This window comes from Protobothrops mucrosquamatus, unplaced genomic scaffold (genome assembly GCF_001527695.2).
Source record: "Protobothrops mucrosquamatus isolate PMUCROS unplaced genomic scaffold, P.Mucros_1.0 scaffold2640, whole genome shotgun sequence".
NCBI classification, from domain to species: Eukaryota; Metazoa; Chordata; class Lepidosauria; order Squamata; family Viperidae; genus Protobothrops; species Protobothrops mucrosquamatus.
This window is the reverse complement of record NW_015388693.1, coordinates 45,347-63,676: the sequence shown is the minus strand read 5'-3', so window position 1 is coordinate 63,676 and position 18,330 is coordinate 45,347. Positions and strand designations below refer to the sequence as shown.

The window sequence follows — 18,330 nt, the reverse complement described above, 5'->3', positions numbered from 1 at the left end:
AAGGAAGAAACAGCTGCGATCACACACCACTCTTAGAAGCACGAAGCTGAAGACACCAGCCTGAAGATGACGAATGTGACTTCGTCGAAACGTCGCCAAGGTACTTTTAATTCTACGCGGGAGAAAACCCGAATAACTAAAGACCTACATACAAACACCCGCGAAAACCTCAGAAAACATATATATATATATATATATGTATATATATATATATGCGTTCTTTCAAGGCTTATATGGGATTATAGAGATTATACACAAATGTATACCTTACATAGACACACACACACACACACACACACACACACGTGCATGTATGGGTGCATGCGTATAGCGTGCATAAATACGTACCTCCAGAAGACCTGCTCATAGGAAGGAAAGTGATTGCCAAGGTCAGAGATCCTAAACAAAGGATCTGATAGCCTGCAGTTCAGAATACTTTGCATACTCTTGGCATTCTCTGATTTAGAGGTACCGTATATAATCTGCCACAAACACACTGAAACTGGATTTCAGCATTCTTACCAAGCATCTCTATATAAAACAACAGAAATATTGTGAGATTTAAATATTTAACAACATTTTGTTTTTAAGAGTTTATTTTTAATTAAATTGGGACAATCATGCTTATGACCTGAAGCCCCAACAACCATTATTCCCATTGTGCTTGCTACAACTAGTTTATTAAAGTCTGATTTGTTCTGTTTGGCCTCTTTTGAAAAGGAAGATATTCATTCAGCCAATACCAGATGTTAGCCTAAGGACACAATTCTCAAGTTTGAAATAAATATTATAAATAGCTTTGAAAGTCAGAACTGCAGAATACTTCCTCCCCTTCTCATCTCCAAGCCTTTATAAATTTTGATCTGTCAACAATAATGAATCTTAGAAAAAAACATTGTTGGGACTTAGCTTTTCTTTGTGATTAAAGCAGCTATGTCACAGGACAAAGTGAAATAATTTGGTGATTTAATAGGTTCACTATTCATTTAGTCAGTGACAAACCAAAACATTTTATTAGCAAGTCAAACATGATGAGAATGTCAGACAGGAAATAAAAGGTGTAAGCTCAAGTTATCTTAAGGGAGGCTTCCACAAAATGAGTGATATCTTTAAGATGCTTATTGTGTGAAAGGGTAATATGGCAGCATGTTTATCTTTCTGTATCCTTTCTATATAGAGATAGGTTAATAGCACATTGAGGTGTTAGTTCCAAGCTTTATTTATATTGGCTGCTGCTGGTTTTAAAGATGCTGGATTTTAATATGGTTTTCATGTTTATTACTTTATATAAGTAATTGCTTTATTTTGATTTTTGTCATTTTGAATAAGAGAAGTTTACAAAGTAAATTAATAAACCACATTTATTCCGATATAGAAAATCACAACATTTTAAGGAAAATAAAAGAGATCCATAGAACATTGGGCAATTGTGGATTTATTTATTAAAGCAGCTAATATTCTCGTTCAGTCTGCCTTTCTGAATAAATTTTTATCTTAGAGATATACAGGTAGAAATACCTAGATAAATAAATAGCACATTCATAAATAAAAGTGTACAAAATTAATCCTATTAATAGATTTATCTCTAACTTGTCACATAAATAACTACACTGGCATAAGATTGACAAATTAGAGATAGACTATAAAACCCCAAACAGATTGGGAGATTTGTCCATGCTCATTATAAGAAATGAAATTTTCCAAGAGTTGCCATTAATTTGTGCTGACATATTTTGCCATTATTTTCCCAGTTCCTGCCTACCTAGCAGTTGGAAAGCATGCAAATGCAAGTAGATAACTAGGTACCACTTCAGTGGGAAGGTAATGGCATTCTGGGCGCCTTGGCATATAGTCAGGCTGATCACATGACTACAGAAGGATCTTCAGGCAATGCTGGCTCCCTCAGCTAAGAAACAGAGATGAAGACTGCCTCCTAGAGTCAGACACAGGGAAACCTTTACCTTTATTTTGCATAGCGTAACTAACTCAGATTGGATTTTAAGATCCAAAACAGTAAATTGGGTTTCCCATTTTAATGTTATTTATAGTCAAGAAACATCGTAACAAGAAATTTATGAATTTTTATTTATAAACCACCCAAAATCATTTTACATAAGATGGACAGTATAGAAATTTGATAAATATATAAATAATAAAGGAAATAACAAAAAGGAAAACTGCCGCTTTTCCTCTTGCACATCATCACCTAGCAACAGTTCTCTATCTCTATAGAGAATGAAAAAGGCTGAATTGTCCTTTTTACTTCTTGACAATCACAAATGATAATGCAGCCTAAAAACAACTGCTAACATGATTACTCAAAGAGCAATTTACAGAGGGCCTCAGACCATGATTCTCTATCCTGGACCCTGAAGTCCGAACTACATTCTCTTCACCAGCTTCGCACCAGTAAAACCCTTCCCTAAAAATAACAGATGTATAATGTGACTTCTGTACTTTTAGAGTCTGATTTTTCTTAAAAGCTATTAAGAAATCACTCAGACTATTGACATTTTCAGTACAGAGACCCATAAAGTGACATTAAAACATAGACTACTTTTATATTTGCTTATAGAAATGTTTTCCTAGTCAATTTCTCCTAGTTTTCTTTGCCTTTAATAAAACACACATTGATTAGAAATTTTACATAAAATAGCACTGGGACCACATTAGGAAAGAATCAGTACAGAAATGGAGAACTATTTTTGGACTCTTTCAAGCAAATGTACTGCAGCCTTCTCTGATATAATTATATTATGAGTATTGCTTCAGTTGAAGTCATAGTTCAGCAATAAAATGGAATATGAAAAGGGGCATTCATTTTGAGATTTAAAAATTGAATGTGCACAAGTTAGGTCAGTTATAAGTTTAGTGCTTATTAGGCAATGCATGTTATATTATCTTAGTGGGACATAAGTTTAAAAGGTGAGAAACAAATTCATAATTACATTATAAAAACTTATTGAAACTATTTTTTCTAGAAATAAATTCATTGGTACAGACAACCAGAATCCACCAAAAATTATGGTTCATAATATTTCAATCTGACTATGATAGAAAATCCCAACACTGTACATTCATGGTTGTTTTTTAAAATAAAAAAATAAAAGTATAAAGGCACTGAAAAAGAACAAGTATTTCTTTGTATTCTTGACTTCGTCAAATCACCATGGGTTGTTTGAAGTAGAATTGCACTGTATTATTGCAATTAAAATTAGCATACAAATCATTAGGTAAAGTTGTTTGGCAATCTCTGTTAAGAGCACTGATTTATTCTGCACTTTTGCAAAAATCTCACATGTGATAGAGACTACATAGCTAAAATATTAGATGACATATTTGCCGTGGCAGCAATATCTGGCCCATACTTTTCTTGCTAAACCAAATTTTGCATCCAGAATGTTAATGTAATCTAAGAACTCCATGCTCTCCTGAACAATTTTCCTTTCTTATAATACATGAATTTTCATATTTGATATGGATAAAACATATCACCCACCCACTCAACACTGTAATCATAGTGTGAAATTTGATAAATTAAGAAAATTAATTTAGTTGAATATTTGAAATTTTGGTTACTCAAGCAATTTATATTGTAATTTGACTGGGCAGTAGATACAGGCAATCTGAATCCTTCCAGATGTTTTGGACAGTAACTCCCACAGCTCTTGCCATATGATATACTCATTGAGGTTGAATAGAATCAGTCAAAAATCTGGAAGGCATCAAATTACCACCTTCTGCTGTTGAGTATTTAATAACATTTATTTCTTGATGCTACTGAAGGATAAAAGCTTACTCTAAGAGAGAATGTTCCATTTTTCCAATGCAGTGAGTAAATTAATTACCTTGTACAAATTCCAATTTTCTGCTTATAGTAGGCAAAGTCCGATTCAGCCTTAGGATCCTGTCCAAGTGGAAAGCAAACACTTCACTCATGTCAAGTGGTCTCTTGATGATGCCACAGTGACCTTGGCTACATATGTCTTCTTTGACTGACTTATTATCAAGCTCTGTTCTCCCAAATACCAGAAGTATTCCATGTTGTGAAGGCACTTCTTGGATACTATTTATTTTGGAATCTGCCATATAACGCATACTTAGGATATCCTCTTTACTCAGCCAAGATGGTGGACTCTCACTGTACATCCTGATATTGCTCTCCTGAACATTAGTTTGAACATTTAGGCCTCTTATAATTATTTCAGGTCTCCAATGCTTTATATTTTGAGCCATTTGTTTTTCTTTCTGCTGTTGTTTCTGCCTAGCTTTCTCTGGAACAACTGCTCCTTTCCTCTTGTTCATAGATTTGCCATAAAATGACTTACGTTGGATTGTGCCATCCAGTGAGTTCTTATTCCTATACTGCAAAGGCAATACTTGCTTCTTTCTTTGCTTGGGCCTCACAGTGCCTCGAATCTTGGCAGGTTTCCTTCTCTTGGACCGCAAAGTGATGTATACCACATTAGGCAACATTGATGTGTTATTTGTCCCCATCTGAGATTTTTCAAGGTCAGAAAATGACCAGGTGCCATCCATTGGGATTTCAGAAAAATGAGGCTGAGCAACATCTTGAAGATTCCAAGATTTTGCTTTTGATAGTCCTTTTCTGTTTTGCGGTACAACACGACCTACTTGACTGACAAGGAAGCCCAAATATATCACAAAAGCAGTGCCCAATAGCAAATTCCTTCTGGTCCTTGAGCATTTGCCACTCCAAAGCAGCCGAGGTGAGCGCAGAGAACAAAAGAGCCAGTTGATAATTTGGCATGTCTGAATCAGGAAGCTCATTTCTCCAGTGAATCAACATGATGAAAGTAGTTTAAGAATCCACTGGTCACCAGCTAGGATGCTGCTGCATGCCTTCTAAATGACCAGATGTCTCCACCTCTTTTTCCAGCTGTTATGTGTGTGTGTGTCTCTATGCATATACACATTGAAAATGCCAAATGCATATACACATTGAAAATGCCAATTGTAAATGTTCAGTTCCAATGAATCTGACAGCGTACCCTGACAAGCTGTTAAAATCTTTCGGCCACCTCAGAGGGTGTGATTGGGTTCAGTGAATGAATGGAGTCGGTTGTATAAACAGAGTTAACTGAGTCACAGTATGAAAAGTCTGGGAGTCCCTTCTGGGCTGCTGAACTGTTAGAGGGGAAAGAATGATAAATATCATTTTACAGTCATCATTACCCACATGGTTATTTTTAAACCATGTATATCTCTTCATTTAAAGACTACATTCCCCAAAGGAAAAAAAAAGGTTGGAACTTCATGCTATGTATGTCAAATTAATATAAAACTATAAAAATAACCTTCAAACATAGGTAAAATTTCTGTTCATATTAGTTCATATTACTAACAACATTCAGAAAAAGGCAATTTTTTTACAACTTGATAGTTGGTATATCTTTTTCCTATGCTAGTGGCAAGGAAGATATATAGAAATCACTCACTGTATTGCTTCTAGTCAACATGAAAATATATTTCATTAATCAGTGAAGGACTATGTAGGAAAATTAACTTTATAATTATATAAGATTTAACTAAAGGAGAACCTACTAGTCAGGTAAAAAGATGTACATTCTTGGGTTGACATTCATTTAGGCATTCGTTTTTTTATAAAGCAAAAATTCTTCCTTTTTCAATGGCTAGATTTTTTTAAATACAACATTACATTGCAAACAACAAATATAAATAATTGCATGAGTAAATTATATACATGTGTATATTCTATTCTGAATGCATCCTTCTAATTCTGAAAATATTATACTGATGTGTTCACATAGCACATGTATAAAAATTTATAAATCTTATAAATGAACATAATTTTCTGGTGCTACAAAAACTCAGCATATGAAACATATTTTTTACTTATAATAACTATTATTAAAATAAAGCTTAGAATAATCTTACCGACACCGTTGGCCCAAATCCTAGCCCCAAAATTTCTAGCAGTAATGAATACTAGCAAAACCTTTAGAATGTAAAGGAAGTCCACTTTTTCGAAGGAAAAAAATATCCACTAATTGGACAATACTTTTATTAAAATTGAATAAAAGATTACAAAACAATAAACAAGTTTTTGATGTTTTCCTGTGTTTTATTTCAAAATCCTGATGCATGCAGTTCATTTAGCAAGAAAGTTCTCTTTGAGAAACCTCAGTCCAGTTCCATATTTCTTCTACATATTCTGATCATCCCAGATGGGTGTTCCTAGTTGACTGCCACAAACTTATATGAACTTTTCATTTCTTTTGAGCTATTTTAATTTCTGGAATGGAAAAGCCTAGCCTGATGTCTTGCTTCTAAAACAGAACACTAAATCTATGTAAGTTTTGAGGGCCCCCTAGTGAACAAAATCAGAATGGTTTAACACCATCATCTTTACTACAAAAGAAAAACAACTGATATATTATTACAATTTGTGGCTACAAAATTAAGCATATTTCTTGAGACAGATCAGATTAACTTTAATAAATTTATTGAATATCAGTGTCCCAAAATACTTACAATTTTAAAATTATCAATAGAGAGAAGCAGTAGAGGAGAGGCAAGGATAACTAGAAAACAATGTAATATTTAATTAAATGAAAAATAAATAATCGTGAGGAGAGGAGGCAATGGGCAAATGGGAATTTTGAAAAGAGAAAAATGCCAGGAGAAATTTTACCTGATCATAAATGTCTGCTCTGCCAAATGTAGCTATTCACAAGGCAGCCATTTATAAGAATGAAAACTGATGAGAATGTTGCAGATCATCTGCTCGTCCACCTCCCGACTCTCTTTCTTTTTCCAGGACAGGTAGATATTTTTAACAAGATTTAACAAATATCTTTGGACTGTAGCCATGTATCATTTTTACTGAACTTATTCTTGTAAACAAAATTGATGCTGAAAGCACAAATCCCAGTAAATTCCCAGCATATACAGTAGAATATCAAGGCCAATGGGCAAACTTAGCGGGATAACAGCATTCCAAGAATAATGCTGAACACACAAACATATGGTACAGTTTTGGTAGAGTTTCCTATATTGTCTAGAAAATGGGGAAAGTGTGTTAACTTCCATATCAAGAGTGTCTGTGGACTATGACTTTACTGCAAAAAATAATATTTAGAATGTATTGGATTCTACTACATTTGAATAGAAAAAACCTAAGACATCATTTTGTTACAGATGTATTAAGGATAATACTTCTTTAAAGCACATGATTTTACAATCTCCTATACTTACTAAATTTTGTGAGAAGGTAATGGATTATATAAATATGACAGTTCAACAAAAATTAAATTTTTCAGAGGATAATATTCTCTTGAATTACATACCTATTACATAGAATTTGACATCTGGACACCATAAATGGATTCTCTATGCCCTTACTATGGCCAAAAGACTAATATTGCAGCATTAGAAAAATGTATGGCTCTATTCACTGAATGGATCGATCACCTGATTTCGCTTGCCACCTATGAGCGGATTGCCTATAGATGTAGATTTTGGACAATAATAATAAAATTGGAACTCATTTATACAAAATATAGTAAATTAAAGATGAATAATAGTAAAAAAATGTATTAGAAATAAATATATATGTATTTGAATAATATTTACATTAGATAAGAGGGAGGGAGGGAGGGAGGGAGGGAGGGGGGAGGCACATGCCCCTTCTCCAATCCTGCCACCCCCTTCATGCCCTTTCTGACTTGCAAAGCACCTCCTGTGCATCTGTACATACCTTTCTCAACCTACATTGCCCACCAATGCATCTGCATGGCATCTTTGGCATACACCCACCACCTTTCCCAACAAATATATTATATATAACTCAGCTCATACAACTACTGTATAATCCAGAAAAGGGTTGGCTTTTAGAAGGGTAGAAAGAAGATGGTCATGCCAGATCCAAAACACCTCTATTCATTTTGTATCAAAATAATACATTGTTGAAAGAAAACTCAGGCCCAGTTCCAAACTGGGAGTAAGACAGTGGAAATAAAATGGGGGCTAAGATGCTGAAAATAAAATAGAGGCTGCTTAGCAAAGGTTTCTGTTTATTGATGAGCAGAACCAACAACAGCATGTAGTTCTGGGACAGCTGACAAAATAGAGTTGAGAGTAGGTGGGGTTTTATACCTTCTTTGGGCTTTGTATTTGAGATGCCTGTTCCTGTGCAAGAACTATGTCCTTTAATATTCTAATGGCTGTTGCCAGATTCCTATGAGGTCATGTAGGAGTCATGGCTGGCTCTATAGCCAAAAGGGGAAATGCAAATCTTAGGTGTTTGTCTGAGCTAGTCTTGTCAACTTTTGCCTAATTGTGTTGCTTATCTGGAGTCTCTGTTTGCTCTTTGCTTATGAATAGAGTAGTCCAATCTTTCTGAATGGATTTCCTAAAGACTGGTCTCTTCTTGTTTTTGCTTGAGGCTGGGGCTGCTTTCTGCCTTTGTTAAAAAAAATTTCTCCATTTCTTCTTTAGGAGAAATATTCTGCCTTTTTTAATATTCTCCAAAATATTTCATTCTCTGGTGTGTGTCTGTGTGCTGACTTCCTACACATATTACTAATTCCCAATATTTAAGTGAAAGAGAATCAGACTCATTGTTCTTGTGCAATATATGCCAATGGTAATAGTTAGCATCAACAGATTGTCAAATTAAATGTATACATTTAATTGTTATGGATTAGTGTAGCTGTTTAGAGATCTCATAAATATACATAGATTTTTGAAGTGACTGGATTAAAAATGAATAGCTAATGAGGTATATTAATAGTATTACATCAATCTTCTAGAGCTTAATATTCTTCCCTGTGTGACAAATAATTTTGTTTTCAATTTAGGGCTGCTGCAGCAGACGAAACAGTAATTCCGAAACATAGCTGTTTTCTGGTTCACTCATCTACGGAGAAGAATTTCTCCAACTTTTCTGATGTGTGAAGTTAAAATTGGCTACATGGACTTGGCTTCCAGATTCATAGCATATATTACTATCTCTCAACCTATGCCACAGTATGTTAATATTAAGTGAGTACTATCTTCAACCCCTAGAGCAGTGATGGCGAACCTTTTAGAGACCGAATACCCAAACTGCAACCCAAAACCCACTTATGCATCATTGGTTGCCGGGTGGGTGTAGCCAATTTGGTGCATGTGGCGCATTGGGTGGGCGTGGCTGCAGTGGTAACGGCAGACTGGGTGGGACTAAAAAGTTCAATCAATTCCAACTTTGCAAGATCTTTTTTTTTCCCGCGATAAGTTGAAATTGACTGATTGATTGAACCTTTTTTTTTTTTGCACACGACGACGGAGGCCTAAAGCAAAAAGCTTTTATAAAACCCAGCTGAAGGCCTAGGACTGGAGCGACGGCATGCATGCCCACAGAGCGGGCTCTGAGTGCTGCCTCTGGCACCTGTCCCATAGGTTTGCCACCACTGCCCTAGAGAAAAGGCAGGTTATACTGTATATCTGGTCTGCAAAAATTCAGATGGTGGCAGAGGGTGAAAAATTGAACTTTTTCCTTTCTTCTTGTGTCCAGAGTTTTGCACCACAAATCTAGTGATCTAATACAGACTAGAGCATCTCCCAAAAATGTTGTTCAGCGACCTACTGGAACATATCCTTATGTCCTGCTAAGCATGGCTTGAAGACACCTCAATAACTGGTTTTAGAGGAAATGCGGTCATGATCAGCTTTTGTCTCAGCCACAGCTGATGAGAGAGGAAACAGTTATCCTCTTTTTTGTGCATTGCCATGCAATTTTTTCAGTGCTAAAAAGCTGTAGCAAATACAAAGCGGCTAATGTCTTCATTTCAATAAGGCACCACATGGCTGCTGGTCATTTAAAATCCAGAACACAATCCTAGTGTTAGCAAGCAGATAGCACGGGCAGATTTCACACGACGCACTGTGCTAAAATGCGACCAGCTGGATTGTGCCATGATGTGCATTGCGAACATACATACTTGCAAAAATCTTTAAAAATAGTACAGGATTTCTACTTTTTCTTTCTGCCGCTGTCTAACGTCGCGTGCTCTTCTAAGAAAGCCACATAACTACTCCACCTTGGCAGCCTAAATTTAATACTACTCCCTTTTAACCAACCAGTAATATTGCGAAAAGCTACGTTAAACAAAAACTTCTTCTCTAATCTCGCGGGTTCCTAGCTTTAAGAATTGACGCGAGAGTTTAGCTGTATGTGGGTGCGCCGCTGGGAGTGCGGAAGTCCTTTGTGTTCCGGGTCTCCTTCCCACATATTATTTACGGTTTGAACAAAATCATTTGCAGGAAACGAGACCCAGACAAAGAACGCGATTTTAAAGATACGCAGTGTTTCACTACCTGCCTATTAGATCTGGGCTGCAAAAATCCAAATGACCGCGAAATGGCAGCAAATAGTTACAGCAAACCCTGAGCCATTTCCTGCCATGCCGTGGTCTTCTGAACTTTGGCAGCTGAGATCTGATCTGTGGGGATGCATCATGTGAGAACTGGGCGGAGCTCCTTGTTCCTTACAGCTGTTGACGCTTGAAATAATCGAAGCAGGAAACAGGAGCCGAGAATCTGGCTTGAAAGTAACATCAATGTACGAAAGGTAACATTTGCCTTTCTACTAAAAGCAAAAGAAGAATTGCAGTAACAGGTGGTGGTCTTTGTGGCTTAAGTTTTGTAAATTGTCAGAAAACAGAAGGGAAGGGAAGATTAAATGAGTAAAGACAATGCAAAGTCGATTGTAATAGTATTCAAATAGCAAAGTTTTTGGATAGGCTAGTTGATTCCGACCTTGTGCTTTCCAAATGTGCTGGAATGATATATTACCAGCATTGTCCACAGAGCAAGCTGGCTAGGTATTCTGCACGCTGCACTCTAGTCCTGTGGGTTAGGGTTGGGGTCCAGTGGGTTGAGGAAAGGTGGAATAAGTTCATCCTGTATTGGCAATATCCTAATGATGAGATATGCTGAGGTTTGTAGTTCAGCCACAATTGTTCCTGGAATCAAAATGAATTTCTGTGGGAGAGTCCTTTCCTTCCCAGGACTTGGGTATAATGCCTTCTGGTGAATGACCAATGTCTTGTGCAGAATGCTTTAGAAGAAAGTAAGGGGAAAGAATTGTAGAAAATTAAATGAACAACTCATACTTTGAGATAATATATTCAGGTCAGTGTTTTGGATAAGATTCACATTCTTTTGAGTCTTGTTAGAAAACCCAGCCCTCTTTTCCTGAAAATTTATTTACAGAGTTATGTTGAGAGTAATTATGAAAATTCAAGAGTAACACTCAGAAGACTTCTATTGTGTAAAAATCACAGTGGCTAAATAGTTCACCCACCCTAAGCCTTGTATTTGCATGTTCTCTGCAATGGCATCTGCATTTGCTACAACTTTTGTTTATTTTTACAGTTTATTCTTGCTGTTTTGCTCAAGGGGCACTCAAGCTAGGTTACAAGAAATAAAGGAAAAGCTGTTGGGTTCTTGGTGTTCTTTGAGCTTGGTTGTTTTCCTGTAAATGTTTCATTAGCAGACTAGGTAACATCTTTGGTATACTGATGCCAAAACAGAAATCCATAATATAGATAGTGCTCGATGTATAACCTCAATTGATCTCAAAATTTCTAAACAAAAGATTTGTTAAGTGAATTTTGCCCCATTTTACGACCTTTCTTGCCATAGTTGCTAAGTGAATCACTGGTAGTCAGTCTGCCACATTTAGCAACAATTGAAACTTCCAGATGATGTTTAAGTGGTCACATTAAATCTCAATACACTAGTCAGATAAGCAAGTTATATTCAGTCTGGCCAATGTAGGAATGGTCAAAGCAGCTATACTAGATGTAGGCCTTGTTGCCGCATCCTGGGGATGTACAGACAGCTGAAGATCAAGGAGTGTCTGAGACTAGATCTATACTTTCAGAAAAGTGCAGCTGTCTTCCAGAATGAGATGAATATCATCAGAATCTGGTTTCCTATTTACCAGTATCATCACTGTCAACACATAACTGAGAATTTCACATTACTGGAATTTCTAGCCACAGGCAAAGCTTACATATAAACAGCTGAATACGGATGGGCATCATTTTGCAATGATAAAATAATGTGTGAACTTCCGTATAAAGCCACTAAATGCACCAAAATCATGAACAGAACCCATGGGCCTAGTCCCATTTTCCCCTCTATAAGTCTTCAAGATTAGTTTTTTATTGCTTTTGTAAGTGTTTTTACTGGTGGTGATCCATTTTTACAGATTATCTTTACTACTTTACTACTAATTTTATCTTATATCTCAATAAAGAACTTTGGCTGGTGGAGTCCAGAAAATAACATTGTCCCCCCTCAAGGTGAAGTCTGCCCCCACCCTCTTGGCCTTCCAAAAGGGCCAAGGCCCCAAGGGGATTATCTCACTTTGGCAGTGGTTAATAGATTAAAAGGTCCCATCTCTGTACCATTTATGCATTAGTCCCTTTTATTTAATTCTGAATAGAATAGAATAGAATAGAATAGAATAGAATAGAATAGAATAGAACCTTAGAGTTCCTAGTCCAGCCCCCCGCTCAAGCAGGAAAACCTATACCATCTCAGACAAGTGACTGTCCAGTCTCTTCTTAAAATCCTCCAGTGATGGAGCACCCAAGATTTCTGAAGGCAAGCCGTTCCACTGCTTAATTGTCCTCACAGTTAGGAAGTTTCTCCTTAATTCCAGTTTGCTTCTCTCTTTGATCAGTTTCCAACCATTGTTTCTTATCCTGCCCTCTGGTGCTCTGGTGAACAATATGATCCCCTCTTCCTTGTGGCAGCCCCTCAGATACTGGAATACTGCTATCATGTTACCCCAATTTCTTCTTTTCTTTAGACTAGCCAAACCCAAGTCCTGCAGCCGTTCTTCGTATGTTTTAGTCTCCAGACCTTTGATCATCTTAGTTGCTCTTCTCTGAACTTTTTCCAAGGTCTCAACATCTTTTTTGTAATATGGTGACCAAAATTGGTTGCAGTATGTTTTGATTCTTAATGCTGAATGTTTTTAATGCTCTTATTGTTTTATATTATGCTTTTATATTGTTGTAAGCCACCCAGAGTTGCTTGACAGTGACATGGGCAGCGTATAAATTAATTAAATAAATAAATAAAATCTTTGTTTTGAATTACTGCTTTAATTTTACCTAAAAACTATAATTGTAACAAATCAGAATGACGGGGAGAATCATATTGTAATAATAGCATGAAAATTTTGTAAATATTGTGATGTGTCATTTATTCAATGATTTTTCTCCTCCTAGTGCTGCCTGAAGAAAGGGAATCCAGAGAATTCTTTACAGAAGTCAAGTCAGGCACTAAAAGCAGATGGAGAGCTGGCAAGGGATCCCCCACTCTGTCAGCAGTAATACAACAGATCTGACCATTGGCTTTATTTCTTCAGCAGTTGCTGTTGTCTTATTTGGATCAAACTTTGTACCGGTGAAGAAGTTTGACACTGGGGATGGTAAAATGATCATCTTAAAACAAAATTGCTGTTATCATGCATTTTACTTAAAGAGTCCCTTTGAACAATTATAGCTGATATCTATCCATGAAAGGGCAAATAAAAGATACTTTTGGGCTGAAGCATTTCATTACCAGAACTCCAAATATACTATAAAATTTGTATTTTAACATAAAGGAAACTTTATGAAATGTATCTTTGTAAGTATACAGCTCTTATTGTTTGTGTTTAATTTAAATACAATTAAATTCTGGTTTTGTCATGACCTTATCGAATAATTTGCCCTAACCTAATAATTTTTTTTAGGGAAAAAAATTGAAACAAGGATAACTGCCCTTTCAAGCGAATGAGTAGTTGATATTTCTTGTATTTTGTTGCCTAGTGCATAGGATCTAGATAAATGGTCTAGAACACGGGTGTCAAACTTGCGACGTCACATGACGTGTCGTGACGTATTGTGACTTTTTTCCCATTGCCGGCAATGGGGTGGGCCCGGTTTTGGCATGACCTATCTGGCCCGTGGGCCAGCAGTTTGACACTCCTGGTCTAGAAGCTATTTTTTCCCCTAGGTAAAGGAACAAAGTATCTTCTATTTAGATTCAGTTCTATTTCAAGCTTTTGTAAAAAGGATATTTGTTGAATGTTGGTTTTTCCATAATACAAGACTAAGTTGTATGTTATATTAATCTTATTATTTTTAAACAATGCTTAGATCAGCCACTTTTATTTTGAATGAAAAATTGCTGTGGGGTCTTCATCTAGAAATGTGCTCCTAGCTTGTCTCCCTACACCAACTGCTATTTATCCTCAAGGGTGCTACTTATTATAGACTTTTGGAGATAAAAGATATGCTGATGATGTTCAGCAGTATCTAGGTAGGGCACATATTTTGGATCTTCAGAATACAAGAAGCCAGCTTAACAAATTTTGAGTATTTAATATATAGCTTGATCAGATGACCTCTTGCTTCAATGGTTTTACTTCTTCACCTTACATTACTTTTCCTATATTCTTTTTGATCTCATTAGGGCAGGGGTATCAAACTCAATTTCATTGAGGACCGCATCAGCATTGCGGTTGCCCTTGGGGGGCCGGGTGGGTGCGGCCAGGGTGGGTGTGGCCTACTGGGTGGGTGTGGATGGAGTGGGTGTGGCCTACTGGGTGGGCGTGGCCAGCTCTACATCATTCGCATCAATGGTGCCTGTGGGGGCCTGGGCAGGAGTGGGACAGACCTGAGGGTCTCTGGCAGAAGGGGGTGGGACCAGAGCAAGTGACAAGGCAAGGTCCACTGGAGGAGCCACTGTTCCTCTCAGGCCATGTGGGGGGGGGGGCTGGATGGTGGTGCGGGCTTCCCAGAGCCCTGGGCAGCAGAGGTCAAATGCCCAGCCTGGCCCTCGAGCACCCATGGCACCAAGCCCAACCCACTTCCCCAAAGGGGTGCCCAGCTGCACTTACCTCCTCCTCAAGGCTGCTGCTCCTTAGCCAGGTTGTTCATGATGGGTACGAGGGCAAAGTCGGAGGGAGGCCCATTCCCTCTCCATGGGAGGAGACCCGGCTTTGTATCCAAAGCTTCCTTACCAATAGGATGGGAGAGCCCCAGGATAGGCCAGGAAGAGGGGGCAAGGGGATGGTGAAAGGGCAGCAGGGCAGGACTAAGGCAGGACTTTCCTCAGACCCTCCCTCTCCTTTCCTTCTTTCCTTCCTTCTTTCCTAAGTACAGAGTGGTGGGAAAATATTTGAGATGAGGGAGGGAGAAAAATAGGCAAGAAACGCAGCTGGGGAGGTGTCACCCTTCGTGAGAAATGAAGAAATACACCATTGCCTGGAAATGGCCAGCACATCGCCCTCACCTACTTCACATATCTGGCTTGGTGGGCTCTTGGTGAGGGGATGCCATGAGCAGCGTGAGAGTCAACATTACCTGCGCAATGCCGCCCAGCACCCAGCCTGCCTGGTTTTGGCAGGCAGCAAGGCGCTCTCTTCATAGCACCGAGCGGCTGAGCCAGGCGGCACGAATTCAAAAAGAAGCGCGACGCCACCCAGCCCCCAGCCTGCCCGGTCTCAGCAGGCAGTGGGGCACTGTCCTCACAGTGCCAAGAGGTTGAGCCGGGCAGTGCGAAGCTCGCCAGCTTTGCACCTTGCTGCCTGCTGAAACTGGGCAGGCTGGGGGCTAGGCAGCATTGCACTTCTCATTAGATTTGCGCCACCCAGCTCAGTTCTTGGCGCTGTGAGGAGAGTGCCCCGCTGCTTGCAGAAACCCCTCCCCGGAGCCCATCAAGCCAGATACGTGAAGTAGGTGAGGGCCATTTGCTGGCCACTTCCAAGCCATGGTGTATTTCTTCATTCCTCACAAAACGTGACACCTCTCCAGCATGCACCCAGGGGCTGGGGCTGACACGGCAGGGGCTGGTTCCTCATTGTTTCCAGATGGCCTTGTGGAGCTAAGACTGAATGCGTTTCAGCATAGATGGCCACTACAAAATTGTACATTGGCTCCCTCCCAGCCAGCCTGGGCCAGGGCCAAGGCAGCGGGGGCCATTCCCTCACTGTTTCCAGGATGGCTTCACGGGCCAAATGAAACCACTTCACGGGCCGCATCCGGCCCCAGGCCTTGTGTTTGACATGTCTGCATTAGGGCATCTCTGCATATTCTCAGGGTATAGCTTCTTAGTTTACTGCCTCCTCTTCACCATTCTTTTTACTTTTTTCATTTTGAGGATCTCTTTTTTTATTTGTCTTTATCACCAAGACTTAAAAAAAAAAGATTTTTACTCATCCTTAAAGGGTGAGGCTAAACAGTAGCTAATATGCCCTTTTATTCATTGCTGCAATTTCATTTGTAAACATTTCATGACATCACATATGTTTAATTAGTATTAACTGTACTGGTAATTTATAATTTTTGTTCTTTTATTGTAGGAATGTTCTTCCAGTGGATTCTTTGTGCTGCTATCTGGATTGTTTCTTTAATTGTTAACCTGATTCAGAACAGCCCAAAGTTTTGGCCTCTTGCTATGGTTGGGGGCTTTTTATGGGCTACAGGTAATATTGAAATTATCCTCCATCAAATTTATTAGAGAAAGTTCTATCATAATTTGCACAATTTACAGGAGTGCAGTAAAATATACAAAATCTAAGCTTGACAACATATTGAGTTGTAATCTGAGTTAGGACAAACTTTTTGATTATTTATGATTAGGAATCAACTGTTATGTCATTATTTTTCCTCACTGAAAATTGGTGATTTGCAATAGCAGCACTACAATTGGACTCATCTGGGCATTTGCAGGGTAACAAGTGTTCTGAAACCTAAATGTTTTTAATGTTTTATGGTCTCATTTTATGGGGATTTGTTTTTTTTAATGGTTATATGTATATGTTTTTATTAGAAATTGTTTAGTATGACATTCTGAGGTTCTTCAGAAAGAATAATGCAGTAATGACATTAATATAGTAAGTTAGAAAAAGATTGTCATTAATTTTCCATACTAGAAAATGCAAGTTATATTTTAAAGGTGAACAGAATCAGAATAGAGCTGGAAGGGACCTTGGAGGTCTTCTAATCCAGCCCCCTGCTCAAGCAGGAGATCCTATACCATTTCAGACAAGTGACTGTCTAGTCTCTTCTTAAAAACCTCCAGTGATGAAGCTCCATAACATTTCCACTAGTTAATTTTTCTCACTGTTAGGAAGTTTCTCCTTAATTCCAGGTTGTTTCTCTCCTTGATTAGTTTTCATCCATTGTTTCTTGTCCTGCCCTCTGGTGCTTTGGAAAATAAATTGACCCCCTCCTCTTTGTGGCAGCCTCTCAAATACTTGAATACTGCTATCATGTCCCCCTAGTCCAGGGGTATCAAACTGGCAGCCCGCAGGCCAGACATTTCATCTAGAAGCCGTGCCCACCCCATTGCCGGCAATGGCAAAACGGCCCGATACGTTGCGCAATGTCTCGTGACGTCGCGAGTTTGACATGTCTGCCCTAGTCCTCCTTTTCTCTAGACTAGTCAAACCCAAATCCTGCAACCGTTCTTCATATGTTTTAGTCTCCAGGCCTTTAATCATCTTAGTCATCTTTAATCATCTTAACAAAACACTTAGATATGATAATATAATATATCAGCCTAAAATCTCTCATTTGATTTGTCCTGCCTACCATGTAGTGAGGGTGTCTGAGTATATTAAAATATGTGAGGAGAGTTGCTTTATATAATTTCCTTGATTGTTCAGTATCTTCCCTCATGTAGGATTGGAATGTGTAATATTTGTGAATTATGCTTCATTTCATTGTAATCAATACAATGCATTTCATTGTAGTCAATACAATGCATTTGAATATGAAAGAGTTATGCATGCCCAATATTCATACAATTACCCATCAAAACATAATATGCATTAAAAGTGGTGATGGTAATCATTGTAGCTCATTATAATTATGAAAATATAGGTATTACGTCTTATGTCTAATCAATGGGTTTCATTCTTCTGTGTAGGTAATGTAACAGTTGTTCCAATTGTTAAAACCATTGGGTTAGGCCTTGGCCTTTTAATCTGGGCTTCTTTTAACTTGCTAACTGGCTGGGCAAGTTCAAGGTAAACATGCTGCATACTTAACATTTACTCTGGGAGCCATCCATGCATTTGTACCATTTAATCAAAGATCAAAAATAAACTTCTTGGAGAAAGATTTTTTTCTTCTTTATATCAAGGGTCCCCAACCCCCACCAGTCCATGGGATGCCAGCAACCAGGACACAAAAACAAGCCCCATGGGATGCCAGCAACCAGCACACAAAACCACAACCCCTGCGGAAAAACCTTTCTCCATGGTCCCTGGGGCCCAAAAGGTTGGGGGGGGGG

The 18,330-nt window shown here is 38.3% G+C and overlaps 2 protein-coding genes across 3 annotated transcripts in view; one reads left to right on the top strand and one right to left on the bottom strand.

Annotated features, from left to right (window-relative positions):
* Positions 1-4,798, bottom strand: part of GASK1B (golgi associated kinase 1B) — a 20,614-nt gene extending 15,816 nt beyond the window's left edge. Inside the window, exon 1 of the mRNA XM_015825445.1 lies at positions 3,849-4,798. Within this exon, the coding sequence (XP_015680931.1) occupies positions 3,849-4,791 (943 nt within the window). The 5' untranslated portion in view covers positions 4,792-4,798. The remainder of the gene's footprint in view (positions 1-3,848) is intronic.
* A 5,574-nt stretch (positions 4,799-10,372) lies between these two features.
* The window catches only part of TMEM144 (transmembrane protein 144), a 20,487-nt gene continuing 12,529 nt past the window's right edge, over positions 10,373-18,330 (top strand). The window contains exons 1-4 of one of the 2 annotated variants that reach the window (XM_015825446.2): positions 10,373-10,594; positions 13,272-13,474; positions 16,394-16,516; positions 17,965-18,064. In XM_015825446.2, the coding sequence (XP_015680932.2) occupies positions 13,336-13,474; positions 16,394-16,516; positions 17,965-18,064 (362 nt within the window). In that variant the 5' untranslated portion in view covers positions 10,373-10,594; positions 13,272-13,335. Of the gene's footprint in view, positions 10,595-13,271; positions 13,675-16,393; positions 16,517-17,964; positions 18,065-18,330 lie in introns of those variants that run through there. The other variant, XM_029285976.1, reaches the window with a different exon arrangement.